General features: G+C 37.0%; 2 protein-coding genes across 2 annotated transcripts in view; one reads left to right on the forward strand and one right to left on the reverse strand.

Annotated features, from left to right (window-relative positions):
- The first annotated feature begins 1,982 nt into the window (after positions 1-1,982).
- On the forward strand, positions 1,983-16,578 carry LOC104990267 (chromosome unknown open reading frame, human C14orf166). The gene is made up of 8 exons (XM_010842273.1): positions 1,983-2,157; positions 3,894-4,018; positions 6,819-6,918; positions 11,068-11,157; positions 12,050-12,138; positions 14,163-14,231; positions 16,102-16,150; positions 16,258-16,578. The coding sequence occupies exons 1-8, from the start codon at positions 2,097-2,099 to the stop codon at positions 16,410-16,412; spliced, it is 738 nt and encodes a 245-aa protein (XP_010840575.1). The 5' UTR covers positions 1,983-2,096; the 3' UTR covers positions 16,413-16,578.
- A 102-nt stretch (positions 16,579-16,680) lies between these two features.
- NID2 (nidogen 2 (osteonidogen)) overlaps positions 16,681-19,440 on the reverse strand; it is a 94,062-nt gene continuing 91,302 nt past the window's right edge. The window contains exons 22-24 of the mRNA XM_010842282.1: positions 18,465-18,588; positions 17,620-17,729; positions 16,681-17,377 (exon numbers count right to left, since the gene is read on the reverse strand). Coding sequence (XP_010840584.1) covers positions 17,367-17,377; positions 17,620-17,729; positions 18,465-18,588 — 245 coding nt within the window. The 3' untranslated portion in view covers positions 16,681-17,366. The remainder of the gene's footprint in view (positions 17,378-17,619; positions 17,730-18,464; positions 18,589-19,440) is intronic.

Below are 19,440 nucleotides of genomic sequence, written 5' to 3' on the forward strand. Positions count from 1 at the left end.
ACACTTTGCACTTCTCAAAATTTATCACTTTATAACTCTAGATCATAAGCACTTATTTACATGCCTATTTTTGCTTTTATAGTTGAACTTCCTGAAAATATCTAACTCATTTGTATGCTAACACAGTGTTTAATTATAATCTGTTGAAATGAAATTTATATAATTGGCTTACCCCCCAAGAACTTCAATAGTTCCCAGTAGCATGGCATGAAAGATCCTTCTTGATCAGGTCCTTGCCTCTGTCCAAGTCTCATCAGCTGTCATTCTGTCCTACCTTCCAGCTCCCATAAGTTCTAGCCCCTCTGGGCCATGCCTTGCCTTTGTATATCCTCTTCCCTCAAGACAAGTTACCCTTTTGACTGCACGGTGAACTCACCACCTTCAAGTCATAATTTAAGATTGTTTGTCTGTTTATTGCTTTTCTTCCCTCTAGGGCTTATAAACTTCATGAAAGTAAAGGCGTGGTCTCTCTGGCTCACTGTTGTCTGTCCAGTATCTGAAAGCAGATGGGGACTGAATCAGGAAGGATCTTAAATATGATAAGAAGTTTTGATTATTGCTAGAAGGCAATGAGGACCCACTGAAAGATACTAAGCTTTAAACTGTTATGGACAGGTTTTTGTTTTAGGAGGTTTTTATTCTACAAAATCACTATCATTACTGTGTCGGGGAGTGGGCTGGAGAAGGCAAGACTGGCTCTAAGAAACCAGATAATTAAAGCAAGCAAAACTTATGAAGGCCTGATTTGAGGTACCAACAGTGAGGTTGGGAGGAGGTGAGGAATTTGAGAGGCAGAACAGCAGGAATTAATGAACTACTGGATGTTGTAACTGCAATCAGAGGGAGTAAAGGGTAAGTCCAGGTTTCTGGCTTCAAAATTTTGTGGTTGCTAGTCATGTCAGGAACTGTCACGTAGTATTACAGTTGTATGTTTACCTATGGACCACTCCTAACAAGTCATGTGTATGCATACTCAGTCGCTTCAGTCGTGTCCGACTCTTTGAGACCCTACAGACTGTAGCCTGCCAGTCCATGGAATTTTCCAGGCAAGAATACTGGAGTGGGTTGCCATTTTTTTCTTCAGGGGATCTTCCCGACCCAGGGATCAAACCCACGTCTCCTGCATTGGCAGGCGGGTTCTTTTACCACTAGCGCCACCTGGGAAGCCGAAGGCGTCATAAAGTGGTGGTTTTAGTGAGTGAAGTTGCTCAGTCATGTCCGACTCTTTGCGACCCCAAGGACTGCAGCCTACTAGGTTCCTCCGTCCATGGGATTCTCCAAGCAAGAATACTGGAGTGGGTTGCCATTTCCTTCTCCAGGGGATCTTCCCCACCCAGGGATCGAACCCAGGTCTCCCACATTGCAGGCAGACGCTTTAACCTCTGAGCCAAAGGCGTATTCGACTCTTGCGACCCCATGGACTGTGGCCCGCCAGGCTCCTCTGACCATAGGGTTCTCCAGGCAAGAATACTGGAGTGAGTTGCCATTTCCTGCTCCAGGGAATCTTCCCAATCCAGGAATCGAACCCGGGTCTCCTCCATGGCAGGCAGATTCTTTACCAACTGAGCCAGGAGGGAAGCCCGAGTCATAAAGGGACCTTGCTAAAAGTCTTTGTATTAGCCTTGTTAGAAGAGCACCTATTATGTAGGAGGCATATAATTAAATGAATGAATGAATGAATACACTGAAAATACTAAACAGTTTGTATGGTCCAATAAGAGGTATGGCCGATAGCAGAAATTCTAAGGATACTGTTCTCTGCGTGCTGTTATCAAGACCGCGAAGAAAGCAAGCGTAACTATGTTTCTCAGGTGCTCTCTGCCTATTGTTCCACTAGAAAGCTGACAATAAAGTTTATTTAAGCGTCGACGTGCCCCGACGTGGCCCCGCCTCCTCAGCCAAAGCCGCGATTGGTGGGCATTGTCCGGCGGCTGCCGTTCCTAAGCCACGATTGGCTGAGGCCGCCGTCATTTCGGAGCTCCCGGCGCCCGCCCGCCTTCTCGCCGCGTCACCCGTGTCTGCGCCTCCTACTCCTCCTTGCCTCGCCTCGCTTCTCCCGGCCGCATCCCGCGGGACCGGAGCGAGCAGCGGGGACCATGTTCCGACGCAAGTTGACGGCCCTTGACTACCACAATCCTGCCGGCTTCAACTGCAAAGGTAAGGAGGCGGCCCCAGGCCCGCAGCGCGTCCGTGAGCGGCCGGCCGCCGCTTTCTCAGCGCCCGCTTCTGGGCTCTCCACCTGGACCGTCCGCGGCCTTGTCTCCCCGGCGCCCCTCTCCTCCCGGCCCCGAATACCTATGCTTTCTCCCATCCTTCATCCGCTACCCACGCTTGCCTCGGCATCGCCACTTTCTGCACTTGCTGAACTCCAGACACCACCCCCACAGCCCTCGCCCGCACCCTCAGCACTCTAGAAGGAAAGTCTGCGCTTTTTAGCCCTTCAGCCCCGTGTTTCACGGGTGATTGGGTGATACCCTGAGCACCTGCTGGGGGTCGGCACAGTGCTGAATTCTAGGAAAATGCTGAGTAACTTGAAGACTCGTTTAGGGAACTAGGGAGGGGACGGGGTAGGAGTAAGGGCAGTCAGAACCCATCCAGCAGTTTGAGCCCAAGACAAAATGAAGTCCAAGACTGACAGTGTTGGGGTGAGCGCGTGTACTAACGAGCTAATTACAGTGTGGGGGTTGTGGCGGGGGGAAAGTTAATAGACGAGCGGGGCGGGTGAATTGTAAATACAAAGGTATTTGGGATTTCACAGCTTGAAACTGTAGAAAGTATTAAGATTGCTACCCACTGCTACTCACCTGCCGCCCACCACTACTTATTTTCTTCCAGAATTCTTGGCCGGTGGTAGATTAAGTTTGAAAGGGATCAAGTAACACCTGAGGTGTTAAGACCATTGTGTATTCTCAAGACTTGGGGAAGCCTAAATTTGAACTCAAGCTTGAATTTGGAAATTGAAGATGACAGTGTTTTGTCATCTCCTGTAGAAGCATGTCAACTTACAGAATCTTGTTTTTCTGCTTTGCCTTTTATTTAACAAAAAAGGTTCAGTAGGAATAGAGCTTAGATCTGGATTTGAAACTTTGAGCCTCAACTTTTCACTGGTAAAATGGGAATATTACTTACCTCAAAAGCATATGGAAGGATTAAATGAAACAACATACACACTATTCAATGAATGTGTTTAATGTCCTTAATACCAAATGACAGTGATAGTCGGTATCCTTGTTCTGATCGCCATTTAATTTCTTGTACTTTATTGTTGCTATTAATTTAACCTTGCTCAGTCCTTTCTCCCCCTCTTCCTCACAGGAACTGAAATAATAACTGACACTTAAGTAGCAAAATTGTGTGCCAGGCACTGTTTTTATTCTTATTTTATTTAATCTTTGATAACAAGCCTATGAGGTAAGTCCCCATTTTGTAACTCAAGAATCTGAGGCACAGAAAATTTAGTTAATTAGCCCAGGTTCACACAACCACTAAATTTCTGGAGCCAGAATTTGAATTCAGGCCAGAATATGAACAAAAGTTAATCCAAAGTCTGTACATTCAACTTTTACTTCAAGCAGCTCAAGTAATTTATGATTTTGTAGTTTTTTGTTTTTTTTTTTAATTCCACAAGACTATTTGTGGAGAAGGAAGTGTTTTACCTGGTTCTTCTCATGGGCGTCCCTTGTGGCTCAGCTGGTAAAGAATCCGCTTACAATGCGGGAAACCTGAGTTCGATCCTTGGATTGGGAAGAACCCCTGGAGAAGGGAAAGGCTACCCATTCCAGTATTCTGGCCTGGAGAATTCCATGGACTGTATAGTTCATGGGCTGGCAAAGAGTCGGACATGACTGAGCAACTTTCACTTTATTGTGATTTATATGGTGTTTTTATTACAGATGAAACAGAATTTAGGAACTTCATTGTTTGGCTTGAAGACCAGAAAATCAGACACTATAAAATTGAAGACAGAGGTAATTTAAGAAACATCCACAGCAGTGACTGGCCCAAGTTCTTTGAAAAGGTAATAAATTAGAAAGTAAAATATACCAAGAGCTTGTCTATGAAGACAGCTTTTAAAATAATATAATTTTTCTTTTAAAATAATATAGCCGGATAAAACATCCACAAAACTTATTTGCAGGGCAGGAAGAGAGATGCAGACTTACAAAACACACTTTTGAATACAGCAGGGGAAAGAGAGGGTGGGACAGATTGGAAAATTAGGATTGACATATATACACTACCATGTGTAAAGTAGATACTGGGAAGTCAGTGTATATAGTGCAGGGAGCTCAAGTCAGTGCTCTGTGATGACCTAGATGGGTGATGAGTGGAGTGGGGGGTCGCGTAGGAGGGAGGTCCAAGAGGGAGCAGATACACACACACACAGACATAACTAATCATTGTACAGCAGAAACTAACACAACATTGTAAAGCAATTATACTCCAAACAATAATAATAATAATAATCAGTGTTAGAAAAGCTTGATTTCAGGGATATAACTTTTTTTTTTTAACCATATTTTTAAAGCATATTATCTCTTCCTACCAAGCATTCAGTATTAGATAGAAACAGTATGGTGAATCATCAGGCATGAGGGTGGGGGCAGGAATATAGGGGATAAAGAGTTTGCGCTTGATCCAACTAGGGAGTTCTCACAGTTTTAGGTGATATGACTGGACTAATGTTGCCAATTCTCAGCTTTCCCAACCAATCCCTGGCTTCTTGAAACTGTCAGCATTAAGCTAATGTATCTGGAAAGCAGGCCCTTATCCCTAGTACTTAGATGAGTGCCTGACATTCAACGGAAAGACCTGTTTCTTTCATGAAAATATATATTTATAAGTGTGTATTTGTATACATATATGTTATGAATATAAATGAGTGAATGTATAGCAAAATTTATTCAAATCCTCTAGGGCCCTGTACCTGACTAGCAGGCTGCCCATTGAAAACTAACTTTATAGACTATTAACTAATAAAAGTAATGGCACAGTTAGACACTCAAAGAAAAGGAATAGTGTACTCCAAAAAACAGAGACTTCCTAATTAAACAGGGACACATATTATATAAATAGTAAAAATGGCCAAAATCAGATTTTTTTATATTACATTAAAAGTGTAGCCGAAATAGTATTAAGACATTATTAACATGATTGAAAACTAAGGTTCTCTTGTGTTTGCTTATATTTAACATACACAGTTGTCCTTTTTGTGTACAATAGAAATAATACTTTTTAAAAAACTGTATTATTTTTGTGGGTAGAATAACTTTTTCATTGACCTAGTTTAATTTTAGTAACATTTTTGCAGAAAACAGAGTTTTTTCAAATTAGAGTAAAAATTACATTTTACACTATCATTATATTAAACATTTTTATCAGCTCTGTTACTTTGATGAGATCTTTTTCTTTAAGAATTTGAAAATGATTTAATTTTTCATTGAGTGGAACAGAGTGTTTAGGTAGCTAACTTTCTCTTTTTGTGGACTAGGGAATTGTGTAAGCTACATACTATCTCTGTGACAATGAGTAAGTTTATTAACCTTTCTGTGGCTTGAGATTTTTATCAATAATTGGGGATAACAGTGGTATCTTATCTCAGGAGTGGCATATTGTTCATGAAATATACCTATGAGCCTGTCACAGAGGTGCCTGGCCCATCGCAAGTGCTATATTTGTTGATATGCCTGCTTCTGCTACTAATATTGGTACCACTAGATCATTTTCCTTTACCCTTCAAAAGTATATTTTGAAATTTTTGACAGACTTGTTAAGACTTTGAAATACATTATTAGAATTTTATATTTGCTTTTATCACATTTTACTTAATAGTCTACTCGTGTACAAGACGATACAGAGTTCCACATGTGGGAGGGTGTTGAAGAATAATCAACTTTCCAATGAAAAAGACCCAGAAATGACAGTAAAGTAGTATAATCTAAAGATAAATATATTGGAACTTACACAGATACTGTCCTTAAGGTGGTCTCTTTGGAATGATGATGTCATTGCTTAAAGCATATTTAGAACTTCTTTTGGAATCAAAAGATTTAGATCAGGAGACATATTTTGAATATTGGCAGTTTTTTATACTTTGAAGGTGGGTTTGCTTTTTGTATCATGACTAAATCTTGTGAATGAGGTGCTTTTTTTTTTTTAAAAAGCAGGTGAATAAAATTTTTGGTTAGAAAATAAGGTATGGTTAAAAAGTGCTGATTCATTAGATATCCCCCAAAGGATTTCCAGAAGGTTTGAGTTATAGCATTGTTGTGGGATTAGATTTTAAGCTCCTGAGACATTTACTTTAAGGACATGCTTATTTGAATATATCGCTTCTGATGTTTATTCAAAACACCTGTGTGACATAGCTTACTCTCTTGGAAGCATTCCAAAATATGAAAGCTAAGGTTTAGATAATAATTGGGTTTTGTTTTTTGATACATGTTTTTATTTAACTACTCTGTGTATTGAGACCTAGAATCATGGTTTAGAGTCAGGTCCCTGATTTAAGTTGTGTAACTGTCAAGAAGTGTTGACCTATAGGCTTCGGTTTTCTCATCTACAAAATGAAGTTATTGTAGATCAGTGATGCCCTGTCTGGAATCTGCAAAAGTAAAACTTTCATAAAGCATGATGGGAGTACTTAATTTCTTTCCTAAAGTAGTATATACTTAAATGGGTATAATTGCATCAAAGGTTTAGTAAAATAAATGTTATAAGAAATTCGTGAGAGATAAAAACTCAGGTCTCTTAGTTCCACCATGTTTTATTTTGTGACTTTATAGTAACAATGAAGCAATTTTCCTTTTCCTTCACAGTATCTCAGAGATGTTAACTGTCCTTTCAAGATTCAAGATCGACAGGAAGCAATCGACTGGCTTCTTGGCTTAGCTGTTAGACTTGAGTATGGAGATAATGGTATGTTTTTTGTTTTTATTTTATTTTATTTATTTATTTTTTTAATGGTATGTTTTGTGCGGAATATATTGTTTTAAAGAGAGGGAGAGAAAGGGTGGGAAAGGAGGGTAAAAATGTAGGGAACTTGCCCATTTGTCTTAGATTGTTTTACCTTTGATTCGTTTTCAGTTTTGTACATCCTCATCTCACTTTACAGTATCTGATTAAAATTTTACTTTTTGTTTGTAGTCATTCTAGATTTTCTTTTTTAGAATTTGAAGGTGATGTCCTCTTACAAAGTCACATCACTTCAGTGAATTTGCCGGCTTGGCACAGTCTGCACTTTAGCCTTCAAGTTCATTTGTTGCTACTGTCCCAGGATTGATAGGATTTCAAGTCTTGGGTGCAGCAGCCAGTTTCACTGGAGACGGAAATATACATCTAATGCAAATATGCACTATAAGCCAAAATATATTATTCATGTTTAACATTTTATTACACATACTTGTATCATTGGAATATTTTGAATATTAGTACTTATCGTGAAAATAGTTTTCCAATAAACCATTTTCTCTCATTAGGCCATTTCATTTTGAAAGGCCTGCTAACATCTAAATCTAAGATCTGATTATCTTATTTTATCTCCATCCTCTGCATTTATGTTCTCTTTCTTGGGACTATCAGTTCCAGTCTTAATCATTCGCTTTTGAAGCCTTTTTAATGCCTTTTGTTGTTTAGTCTCTTAAGTCATGTCTGACTCTCTGGGAATCCATGGACTGTAGCCCACCAGGCTTCTCTGTCCATGGGATTTCCCAGGTAGGAATACTGGAGTGGGCTGCCATTTCTCGCTCCAGGTTTAGTTTCAGTGTCTTTGGCCCCTCTTTTCTTCCCATCCATCTTTTCCTTTGTCTGCTGTATCTTTGCTTCTCCATCTCCACTGCCGTCACCCAAATTCTAGCTCTTGTCCCTTTCTCCTGAGATTATCGTAACACCTTTCATAGTAGTCTCCCATCTGTGTCACCCTCTGTTTTCATCCACATGGCCCCCACCAAGCTAATTTTTTGAAACATAAATGTTTTAGGATTCTACACTTTGTCTCCAAAGAATAGTTCCTTTTATATATTCACAAACACCATTGCTTTCCCATTTTCTACAAAAGGAATTCCAGGCTCCTTAGCATGATATCAAAGCCTTTAAACTAGTATTCATATACTTGCCACCCCAGCCAAACTAGAGTAATGCTGTTTCCTCTTTCCACCTCCTTTTTTCCCCCTTCTTTCTTTGCTTTCACTTTTCCCTTGGCTAATATGCCATTTCAGTCTCTCTCTACACACATAAATCCTGTCTGTCCTTGTAAGATCCAGCTCAAATGCCAGCTAGCAGCAATGATACTTCCTTGTTAACTTTCATAACTTTTACCTCAGTAACTTTTTAGATCATTTGCACTTTTCATTTTGCTCATGTTACTTGCCTCACTAAATTGTAAGCTGATACTCAGCTTTGTTTTCTACATGGTACCTCTATTAATTTCCTGTTGCTGCTGTAACATATTGCCATAAACTCAGTGATTTAAAAGACAGTATCTTACAGTTTCGGAGGTCAGAAGTCCAACACCTGTATCAGGACTGAAGTCAGTTTGTCGACAGGGTTGGTTTGTTTTGGAGGCTCTAGGGGAGGATTCATTTCTTTGTCTTTTCTGTCTTCTGGAGGCTGCCTGCTTTCCTTAACTCTGTTCCCAGTATCTTCAAATCTAGCCGCATAACAAGTTCTAATCTCTGTAATTCTGCTTTCATTGTCACGTCTTCTCTGACTCTGACCTTCCTGCCTCCCTCTTCTAAGGATGCTGTGATTTCATTATGCCCACCTAGATAATCCAGGGTAACCTGCCACCCCCAATTTCAAGGTCCTTAATTCAGTCACACCCACACAGTCCCTTTTGCCATGTAAGATAACATATTCATTACTTCTGGGGATTGCAGTATGGCCATCTTTTGTGGGGAGGGAGCAGTCATGATTCTCTCTGCCACAGTGCCTGACGTAGTTTCTTATGTACAGTAGATGTGCTTATCAATTTTAATAAATCCTTGGTAAGTGCAATATATGAATGTAAGTACAGTTATTTCTCAGTGATAGCATGGTTTCTTTTAATGTATAAAAAAGCTGAGTTTATATCTGAAACACTGCCCCTTAGCAGTAGGAGGCACTGTTGTTCTCTTACGGCTTTACATTGATGAGTTCATTCTTCCTGACTTTTAAGTTATTTTAAATTTTTATTTTTGATAAATTATAAATTTTTATTATTTATGCCTTAATATTTTGTAAAGCCTTTAGCTTGCTTGTCAATTAAGGTGATTAAAAGCTAACTTAAGTTCTTTTAACTTTTTTTGATAATTTCAAATTTACAGAAATGTTGCAGGAGTAATAAAAAGAATTATTACATACTCAAATTCTGCAGGTGTTGTTAACATTTTACTTCATTTGCCTTATCCTTTTCTGTGTATTCACATACTCCTAATTTTTTTCTGAACCATCTGACACTAAATTGTAGATGATTTCTGAAGCACTTAAATGCACATTTCCTAAAAGAAAAAGTCATTGTCTTACATAGCTACAGCATGGTTATCATAATCAGGAGATTAACTTTGATTCTCTGCTGTTGTCTGTAGGTATTACTCACATTTCAGTGTTTGTCTCAGTAATGTTCTTTACGGCAAAAACAAGCGAACAAAAACCTCCAAAGCAATCCTGGATTGTGTGTTTTGTTCATTCTCGTTCATCTCTGTGTCCATTCTCCTACACTCTGGAACGATTTACTCAGTCTTTGTGCTTTAGGACAGTGACATTTATTTTGTAGAATGTCCTTCAGTTTGCGTGTGTCTGATGGTTCCTCATGGGTTGAGAGTTTGTAGTTTGTTAAGAATAACACAAGTTATGTTGCATTCTTGTAAGTACCTCGTATTAGGATGCATGTGTTAGTGATATACCTAAATGTTAGTCATTTTTCTGATCACTTGGGTAAGCTTTCTTCAGTGTAAAGTTACTGTTTTCCCCTTTGCAGTAAATATGTATCTTATTTTTTTATTTTTGACTTGCACCTCACAGGATGCAAGACCTTGGTTCATCAAACCCCATGCCCTCTGCAGTGGTAGACCAGAGTCCTAGTCACTGAAATTCCTTAGATACATATCTTGGAAAAGAGATACTTTGAGATGATTTCTCTGTGCTTTTCCTCCTTAAATCTTAGCTTTAGTATCCATTTGATGATTCTGGCCTGAGTCAATTATTATATTGATTATGATGGCCAAAAGGTGTTTTTCTGATGCCATCATTCTTCTACATTTTTTTTGGCTTTCCACTGAAAGGCCTTTAAGAGCAGTTCCCTTCTTACCAATGTATGTTTTTATTCAAATCAGTGTAGATATGTGAATTCTTATTTTACTCAGTGGGTTTTAATCCTTATTTGTCATCGTGTATTTAAATGTTTGTTCCAGATTTGGCTAGTGGGGACTCCTTTCAGCTAACTTCTGTCTGACTTAAATTTTAATGCTTTTATTCCCCCCCCCTTTTTTTTAAGCAAATCATAAAAGCACTATAGCCAAAGATGGCTTTGGGGGCATTAAATTTAGTGAATTACTATTAAATATTTTTATTTGTAAAATCTTAAAATACTATTTTTCAAGTAAAGCTAATAAAATCTATTTTTGGAATTCTGCATTTTACGACTCAAAGTTTAGCTTTGTGTATCATGGTGTATTTGAAGTGCTGTTTTTTCTAGAAAGCAAAGTTTTTGATTCTGTATACAGCATTCAAAAGAAGATTTGAGAAGAAACTTCTTAGTAAATTTGTATTTAACCTCATGTGACTTACATTTACCCACCTCCCATTCTTCCCCTCCCAACTTTCAGAGGAAGCTGAAAAGCAGACTTTCTCAAAATTTAGATACCAAAGAAACGTTAATGAAAAGGTATTTGTGTTAGATAATCATTTTACCTTAATTAAAACAATAAACTACTCATATTGTCTTGTAGAGTTTTTTAATAGCAAAAAGTAATTTTGAATGGATGAGTTGTCTGTGCTTACAACCAATCTGGCTTAAATTCAGTAAATAAGCAGTGTTTGTTTTACCTTAAGTTGAAGTCCTACAAATTGTATTTTTCCCTGTCTTTACAGCTGAAAAATACAACAAGGACTTGGTACCTGATAATACAAAAAATGCTGACAATGCAGCTAAAAATGCAGAGCCATTGATCAATTTGGATGGTAAGTTTATAAATGCATAAAAATTATCAACATTTTTGGTTTCTTAAATGTTTTTTACTTCTAGAATGAAGTCTGGGTTTACTTGGTTTTAGTAGATTAAGAATGTTTCATGGAGACAGACATTTGTGTTCATATTTTTGTATTCTTTATGCTGTTTTTTATTGTTGTGACAGTGTCCTTTCTCCCTTATATAGTTGAGTACCTGAAATTTAAAATGCTATGCTTTCATCTGTCCATAGTAACTTGGGTAATTGATTTGTGTTTAATCATAGTGGTGATTGCTTTCATAGGTGCAGAAAATATTAATCTAATGACTGAAACAAGTGTTAAAATTTTTCATTTTTGTAAGTCCCAGATGTCTTTAAGTAGTTCTTTCTCCATTTAAAAGTATGACGATTCTAATTACTTAGGTTATGTTAAATATTCTTTTGCTGACTTATGGTGACCTGTTATTTATGAGTTACCCCTATGAATTAATAAGCTGCTTGGACACTCTAGGGCTGCTGCTCGGAGAAAAGGTTTTGGGAAAACTGTCCTTTGAAGGGAATCTGTGTATTAAAATTAATAGCTTTAAAAAAAAAATTAATAGCTTTTTGAGAAAAGTTAATTAAAAGTGGTACATAAATGGGCCTTGCAGAGAAAGTTACAGGACAAACCTCATGTGAGTTAGTCATTTATTGGGTTGTTCACTTTGGTTGATTAGTAGGAAAACCATTGATCTCATCAATTTACCTGATGATGATGCCCCATACTACTTTTGTCAGCATTAATTTTAGAAATTAAGAGATTTTTTTGTTACTAGAAAATAAAAATGTTTTTAATATATGCTTACATTTATGTCTGTAATTACATGCTTACAGAGCTATAAGTTTCCATTTTTAATCTTTTATAGTAAATAATCCTGATTTTAAGGCTGGTGTAATGGCTTTGGCTAACCTTCTTCAGATTCAGCGTCATGATGATTACCTGGTAATGCTTAAGGTCAGATTCATATTTTTGATTCATACATGTAACAATTTTAAAAACTCATTTTCTAAGTAATTACATATTTATATATAATTTTAAAAATCTTCATTTTCTAAAAATAATTGTTTGATATTTAAAGCTATGGTTGAATGAGTAAAATGTAGAGGAATGTAGGACATAAACCGGATTTAATTAGTTCATTGGTTTTAGATTACCTAACAACCAATATCAAAGTATTTACTATGTACCTGCCTCTGTGCTAAATCTTTTGCAAAGATGATCTCATTCAGTCTTCCCAACAATCCTAGAGGTAGTTAACTGGTATCTTTTAAAAAATATGTATATGAAGAAACAGACTGAACGATAATAGATAAATAATGTTCAAGCTGACACAGAAAATGATAGGATTTAAAATAGACACTTGACCTTAAACTAGACACTTGGTCCAATCTTCCTCCTGTATCACCCCACCTCTTTTTAATTAGTCCTTCTAAAGATTCATGGTCGATAATTCATTAAGATCATGGAAAATGCCAAACTAGTAAATGGTGCATTTGGTCAAAGATATATACCCCCAAGTCTCTCTGAGGAATGAATGTTTCTGTCCTCCAAGCCCCCCATCCTAAATAGGCCATTCAGTTCAATCCTTCCATCAGGGAATCTGATGGTCTGAAAGATATGTCTTATTTCTGAGAGGAAAATCTATTCTTGCTTCAGACAATTCATGTTGAGTAACTATGATAGTCTTGTGGGGGAGGGGCAAGGGAGTGGTCCTTAGGATACCAGATTTGGAAGTTATTTTAGAAATTATTATTGATTTCTATGAGACAGAGCTTTAAATTACTTTAAGCCACTTTTCAGGAAATTAATTTCACTCTCCCCACAAGAGATTAAGCCATAATTTATTCTCCTTTTTAGAATTATATTAAGTGACAATTGTAAGAAGGGGAAGACTATTCTATTCCTAGATTATTGTAATTCTTTCTGCTGAATCTGAATGTTTAACTTGGATCATCTCAACTCCAATTGGATGCCAAGAGACAAAAGTTGTTTTTAGTGAAATTTAGCTCTTTCAAAGGCTTGTTCCTTTCTTGGGCAATTACAGAAATTATTTTGGAATGGTTCTACAGTGGTTGTGTCAGCCTTAATCATAAACTTAGAGAGAGGAAAATAGTGTATTTGGGATGCTAAAGTATAAGTCAGTTATAATCAAAAACTATAAAATTCTAATCCTAACTGCATGTTTGTTCTTTTGAGTTAATTGAAGCAAACAGTACATGACAATATGGACATCCTCATAGGTTTGCTAGGTGTGAGAATCAGTGCATTAACTGTTTGGCAACTGGACTATGTAATATATTTGCAGTGACTGTTAGATTGGTTTAGTTATTTTGCAAATGTATTTTTCCAGGTTTTTATTATTAAAAATAATTCTTCACACTTTTCACTTATTTTGGGGTTTTCACTATGATTCACTAAAATTCCTTAAAATCTTTTCGAGTGTGTGCAAGTACATGTCTGCACTTGTGTCTGCAGTGATAAAATGTGTTGATAATGAAAAAATGTGTCCTATGAATAATCTGAAAAAATGTTACTATAGTGAAGAACCCAAGGACAGTATTATACACTACTCTTTGTGTCAAAGATTGTGTGCATGCACACACGCATGTGCATATCCCTGGTGAGCTTGTAATTTGTTAGAGACTTTGTGAGTATGTAGAAGGATCTGCTAGCAATAATTGTTTTCTGAAACGATAACTGAGGCTTGGATAGAAAGGAGACCTTTATTAAAAATGTTTACCACACACAAATTACTTATTCAAAAAATGTAATTGTTATGAACATCATTCCACATTATTAAATGTTAAAAGTGAAAACTTTCATTACATTAGCTGTTTTATTTTTAACTTGCTGGAGAGTTTGGTACTGAATTAAGTATTTCTAATTTCATCATATTGAGCATCCTTATTCTATATATTGAGAGAAGAAAAGATAACAGCCAATAAAAAGTAAAAATAATATTTTGGGGGATTTCTTAGGCAATTCGCATTTTGGTCCAGGAGCGCCTGACACAAGATGCAGTTGCTAAAGCAAATCAAATGAAAGAGGTACGTTGTTTTTTTTAATCTAAATAAATTCTAAATTATTACTGAACATTTTTTTTGGAGTTTGAACTTTGCTTGACAATGCTTAAGATATTCTGTGTTAGAACTGCCCAGAGAAAGTACTTCAGCAGGGTGGAATTAGATTCTTAAGCAAATTGTACCCAGTCATATTTGAGTGAAAAGTGAACTTCACATTTATCTCACTTCATTACTTTTAAGAAGCTACCAGTAGCACATTTACAGCCTACCGGTAGAAAACCACTGTGTGCACTCAGGTAATTTAAAAGAACTTACCCTTGTGAAATTTACTGGGTTATTTTGACTAACTACTAGAAAACAGGACACACCTCCTCTTTGTTACTCGTTAGTTTTCCTTTTCTACATAAATCTTTATCTTCACCCTTTTGTTTCTTCAGAGAAATCTCATTTCCTACCATAAACCATGATAAAGTAACTTGTTCATAATTTTAGGATAGTTTCAGATGAATTGTACCAAAAATCCAAATGTCCCTAAAGTCTTCTTGAGTATGGGTCAGTGCAGACAGTGTCCTTGGGTTAGCAGCTGCAGATATCTGATAATGCCCCTTCCTGCTACATAGATGAATGTCTTGGTTACAGTCTGTATTCTGAACCCTGGTCCTTCGGTCATGCCTCCCTCACCCTCTAATTCCCCAGTGTCTATTGTCCTCTGACCTCATCTTTATCAGAGCCCAGTAGTTTTGAAAGGTTATTAATGCCAGGGCAGGGTAGTGCCCCTCTGAAAGACACTCGGTTTCTTTTAAAGGTTCTTATTGGCTTATTAATTATGTATGAATCAGGCCACTGGAAATTAAAGATCAGCTTATTTCACCCCCACTATAGAACAAACAGTAAATTGTTTTGGCATAATAAAATCATTCATAATCATTCAGCAAAACTATGCCTTTGGTTTGGAAGGCAGTACAAATAAGGCCGTAACCAAATAATCTTTGCTTTTATTTGCCAAGTGAAATTCAGTTTATTTTCAGTGTTCCAAATAAATCCTAACTTCAGTGTCATCTCAGAAGATACTGTGCTACTATAATAACAGTGGAAGAGTTCTACAGTTTCTTGTTTGCACTCATTCAGTACACTGAATTTGGGGCATGAAGTGAGAAGTGACAGTTTAGCATTTGTAACATTGAAAGGATTGACTTTAACTGGTAATGATTTTATACAGTATATAATAAGCAGAAAGTCTAAACCGCCTTCCTTATTTTTGATAGTTATTGTGAACTTTATATGGTTTGGCATCATACCAAAGATGGTGATTATGATACGGTGCTGACTGGTTAACTAAATGGTTTAGATTCTGTTCATTTTCCAAGACCATTTCAAAATAACTTTTAAATAATATACAATCTGATAAATGTCATAACCATAAAAAAGTTATGTATATTTTAGAGTTGTACAGTTCATAAAGACAAATTGATATGCTCAAAGTTGAAGAAGCTCATGAATGGAAGTAATCCTGTTCTGTACACTGGCTGCTTACTGTCACTAAAGTGGGACAAGAGCAGCCCTGTCAACCTTTGCTCCATAGCTGTAATGATAGCACTGCTGCAGAAAGGAGCTATGCTTTTATAGTGCCTGGTTTTAAAGGATTGGATTGTGTTATGAAACTAGCTTCTTACTACATGGAAAAAGCCTTTTTTGGTTTTTTTTTTTTTTTTTTTTTTGTAGTAGGAAAAAAGTCACTCATCAAAAGGCATATTTAAAGAGAAAATTCTCAGGCACCTTGCCACTGCAGCTAAAAGGGCTAAAATAACAAACTAGCTAGCTGCTTTTCAGTTTGAGGTAAGAAAATAGACATGTATCACTATATATAGTCTGATTTTTGTCCTTTTTCCTTAAGGGCTTGCCTGTTGCCTTAGACAAGCATATTCTTGGTTTTGACACGGGGGGTAAGTGATTTTTAATTCAAACTTTTGAGAGACTTGGTGATTATTTGGGGGAAGTGAGTGAATAAATGCAAAAGTTACTGATTAATGCAGTGTTTCTTATGAAACAGATGCAGTTCTTAATGAAGCTGCTCAGATTCTGCGATTGCTGCATATAGAAGAGCTCAGAGAGCTACAGACGAAAATTAATGAAGCCATAGTAGCTGTTCAGGCGATTATTGCTGACCCAAAGACAGACCACAGACTGGGAAAAGTTGGAAGATGAACATTTTAGGATTTCAGCTTCTCACCTACTTAGTACAATTGGGAACCATGTAAGCTTTGGCATGTGTTTGGAAATGTCATGTTTTCAAGGGAAGAATCCCAGAAAATTGACTATGTTCTAGAGATTTACCATCATTGCTTTTTCTTTAATAAAGTTGGGAAGGCGATTTTTTTTTTTGGCTGTGTGTTATGTATGGCTGCTTTCTGCCTTGCGGTTTTAAGTTCATGCCACCCCCCCAACTTCATTATAGACAACACAAATCCTTAAGTCATAGGAAAACTTAAAAATATATTTTATTGGAGTAATCTAGAAAATTTGAGAACCATTACATCTTTGGTATTTATATATAAATGTAATCTCGTGGGTAATCCTATAGAGGGACTTACAGGATCAGAAAATACAAATTGAAACATTCTAGCACCTTTTAATATAAATAGAAATGCATTGATGTAGAGGTAAAAAAAAAACCCTTAGAACTTTTTTTGGGAAACTATAAATAAGTTGGTTATTTCCCATCAGTTCTGCATTAACCTTCTCTTAACTATGTCAGGGTTTATGATCTTTTAGGATTGTATTTTTATACTGATCACGTGTGCTTTAATTTCTGTCCAGAAAGCAAAAATCAGATTTAGGGTCTCAGCGTGCTCTAATTGGTTCTTAGTTGAATGAATTTGACCTTTTAAATATGATATAAATGTTTATGGAAAGTTGCTTATAAGCAACAATTAAAATTCTGTTGCCTTTTTTAATCTTGAAATAACTTGTTTTTTAAAAATACAGTAGTAAGGATTGAGGTATAAACTTTTCACAAAATATACTTAGTCTTTTTGCCTGAAAATGTTCATCTTGTATGTCCAGGAACTTCTAATGGCCAATTCCTTCTTCACTTTCACCTTTGTTCCTGGTAAGTGTTCTTTAGGGTCCAGATTCCAATTGTAAACTCCAAGTCCATATTTACTTTCTTCCTGTGGAGGGAGGGAACAGTATGTGAGTATTTTATATCTAATTTGCAACAGCAAGTCTTTTTAAAGGGGAAATAAGCTTGGTAGACTTAAGGTAGCAGAATGGTCACCCCTATGTGTTGGCCAGGAGCTTTTCTAGCTCAGAATGGCTCTCACTGGTGGTGGCAGCAGGCCAAGGGTGATCAGCTACTAGATCTATCCTCTACTCAGCTGATCCAAAAGGAGCTGCCTGAGCAGCTGTTTACCTGGACAGTAGGGGTAGACTGCAGTTATCCCATAGAGGTGAGATCGCTGCTCTGGGAGATACTCATCAGTAAACTGGCCGGTATCTCTGTTTACTGCTATAACACCGTCCCTGGTAACAGAAAGGAAGAGTGAATTCATAGGATTAAAGACTGGGTAGAAAAAGTCAGTTTATCAATAAGCGAACTCTCTGCCAGACTTCTCAAATACATTTTTAAAATTAACTGTGACTTGTGACTCGGATTCTGAAGATCTGTCTGTATCAGTGATTCTCAAAGTAGTCCTCAGATCTACATCATCTGGGAACTTGATAGCAGTACAGATTCTTTGGGCTCCTACTCAGATTCTAGAATGGGACTGATCAATATGCTTTGTCAAGAGCACAGGATAATTCTGATGTCATGCTACAGTTTGAGAACCACTGTTCAAATCAGAATTGCTGGGGGTGGAGTGGAAGGACATACACTTATTTTTAATGCTTCCCAGTTCCTCTTAGCAAACTAGTGTAAGGTGTAGTATTTTTCATTCTCCTGGGGAGCAACTAATATGTCCATGTCATTTTTTATTCTCTGAAGATCAGACTAATGTCCTTGTTTTTTGGATAGTTTATTACCAAATAGTATTGCTCACATGTAGCTTAAAAATGGCAGACCTCATAAATTTCTGGGTGATATAAAAGTCTTCAGTAACACTTGAAGAATGTTATGTACTAATGAAGAAAGAATGAAAAAAAAACCTTAAGCATAGGGCTTAATTACTAAAGTCACTTACTAACGTGGTACAACAAGTGCTGTCTCCTCCAGGACAGTTTGCCTTTTCAGGCTTGTCCAGAGTGTGTCAGGCTTACCTTCTCCAGTCGGTATGGTAGAAGTGATCTGCGTAGCTCACAATGTTGAAGGGGTAGTTGAGGTTGTTTTGAATGACACGCCGTCCAGTTCCATCAGGTAGTATACACTCCAGTTTTTTAGTTCCTTTTAAAACAAAAAGGTCCTTTTATATGATGAAAAAATTCTTTTTTTTTTACCAAAAACAGTGGCAAGTAAATTTATTCTCAGAGAAAACAAAGGTGGAATGTTTTATCACCATTGCAATAATACAAATTAAAAACTATAAAATTTTCCTGTTCTATTACCAGTCTTCAGTTTGTTTAAGAGCATTCTAGTTTTTACTGGAATTTAAACTCTTAATTCTGTTTTGGAAAACAGGATTGCATTTACAGAAACCTGGCTAAGTTTCTCCCAGAGGAGGAAATAGAGATAAAAGTTAAATCAGTGTTAAAGAAGTCTACCTGTGAGCTCATAAACTGTTAAAATATTTGGATAAATACCTGCCCTTTGTAAGCAATGTATGATAATAGCCAAGGCTGCCTTTTAACTGAAATCCTTTTTTTTTTAGACTATATTGTCTTCTATGCAGGAATAAAAAGTAAAATACTAGCCTGACTTGTATTTTTCAATGTAAATATTTTAATAGCTAAACAAGGCAAGAATTTCCAAGTGTGACCTCATGGACTGTGTATTCCACCAGGCTCCTCTGTCCATGGAGTTCTCCAGGCAAGAATACTGGAGTGGGTAGCCATTCCCTTCTCCAGGGGATCTTCCCAACCCAGGTCTCCTGCAGTGCAGGCAGATTCTTCACCAGCTGAGCCACTGGGGAAGCTGTTTTCTCATGGAACCCTTTAAGTAAATTTCAAATACCTATTAAAAATATCACTGTTGTTTTGGGCAGCTGGGTTGTAATATTGACCCACCTGCATTTTCGTCCCTTTTATTAAAATCAAATTCCTTAAGAACAGCTTTTTTTTTTTTTTTAATATCTAATGA

Source organism: Bison bison, unplaced genomic scaffold (assembly GCF_000754665.1).
Source record: "Bison bison bison isolate TAMUID 2011002044 unplaced genomic scaffold, Bison_UMD1.0 scf7180017864174, whole genome shotgun sequence".
Lineage (NCBI taxonomy): Eukaryota > Metazoa > Chordata > Mammalia > Artiodactyla > Bovidae > Bison > Bison bison.

What these genes read in the sequence shown, in the direction of transcription:
- LOC104990267 (XM_010842273.1), top strand. Translation starts at nt 2,097, where the DNA reads ATGTTCCGACGCAAGTTGACGGCCCTTGACTACCACAATCCTGCCGGC. An exon ending in GGCCCAAGTTCTTTGAAAAG is followed by an intron (nt 4,019 to 6,818) that starts GTAATAAATTAG and finishes TTTCCTTCACAG; the next exon opens with TATCTCAGAGATGTTAACTG. An exon ending in TCTTGGTTTTGACACGGGGG is followed by an intron (nt 16,151 to 16,257) that starts GTAAGTGATTTT and finishes CTTATGAAACAG; the next exon opens with ATGCAGTTCTTAATGAAGCT.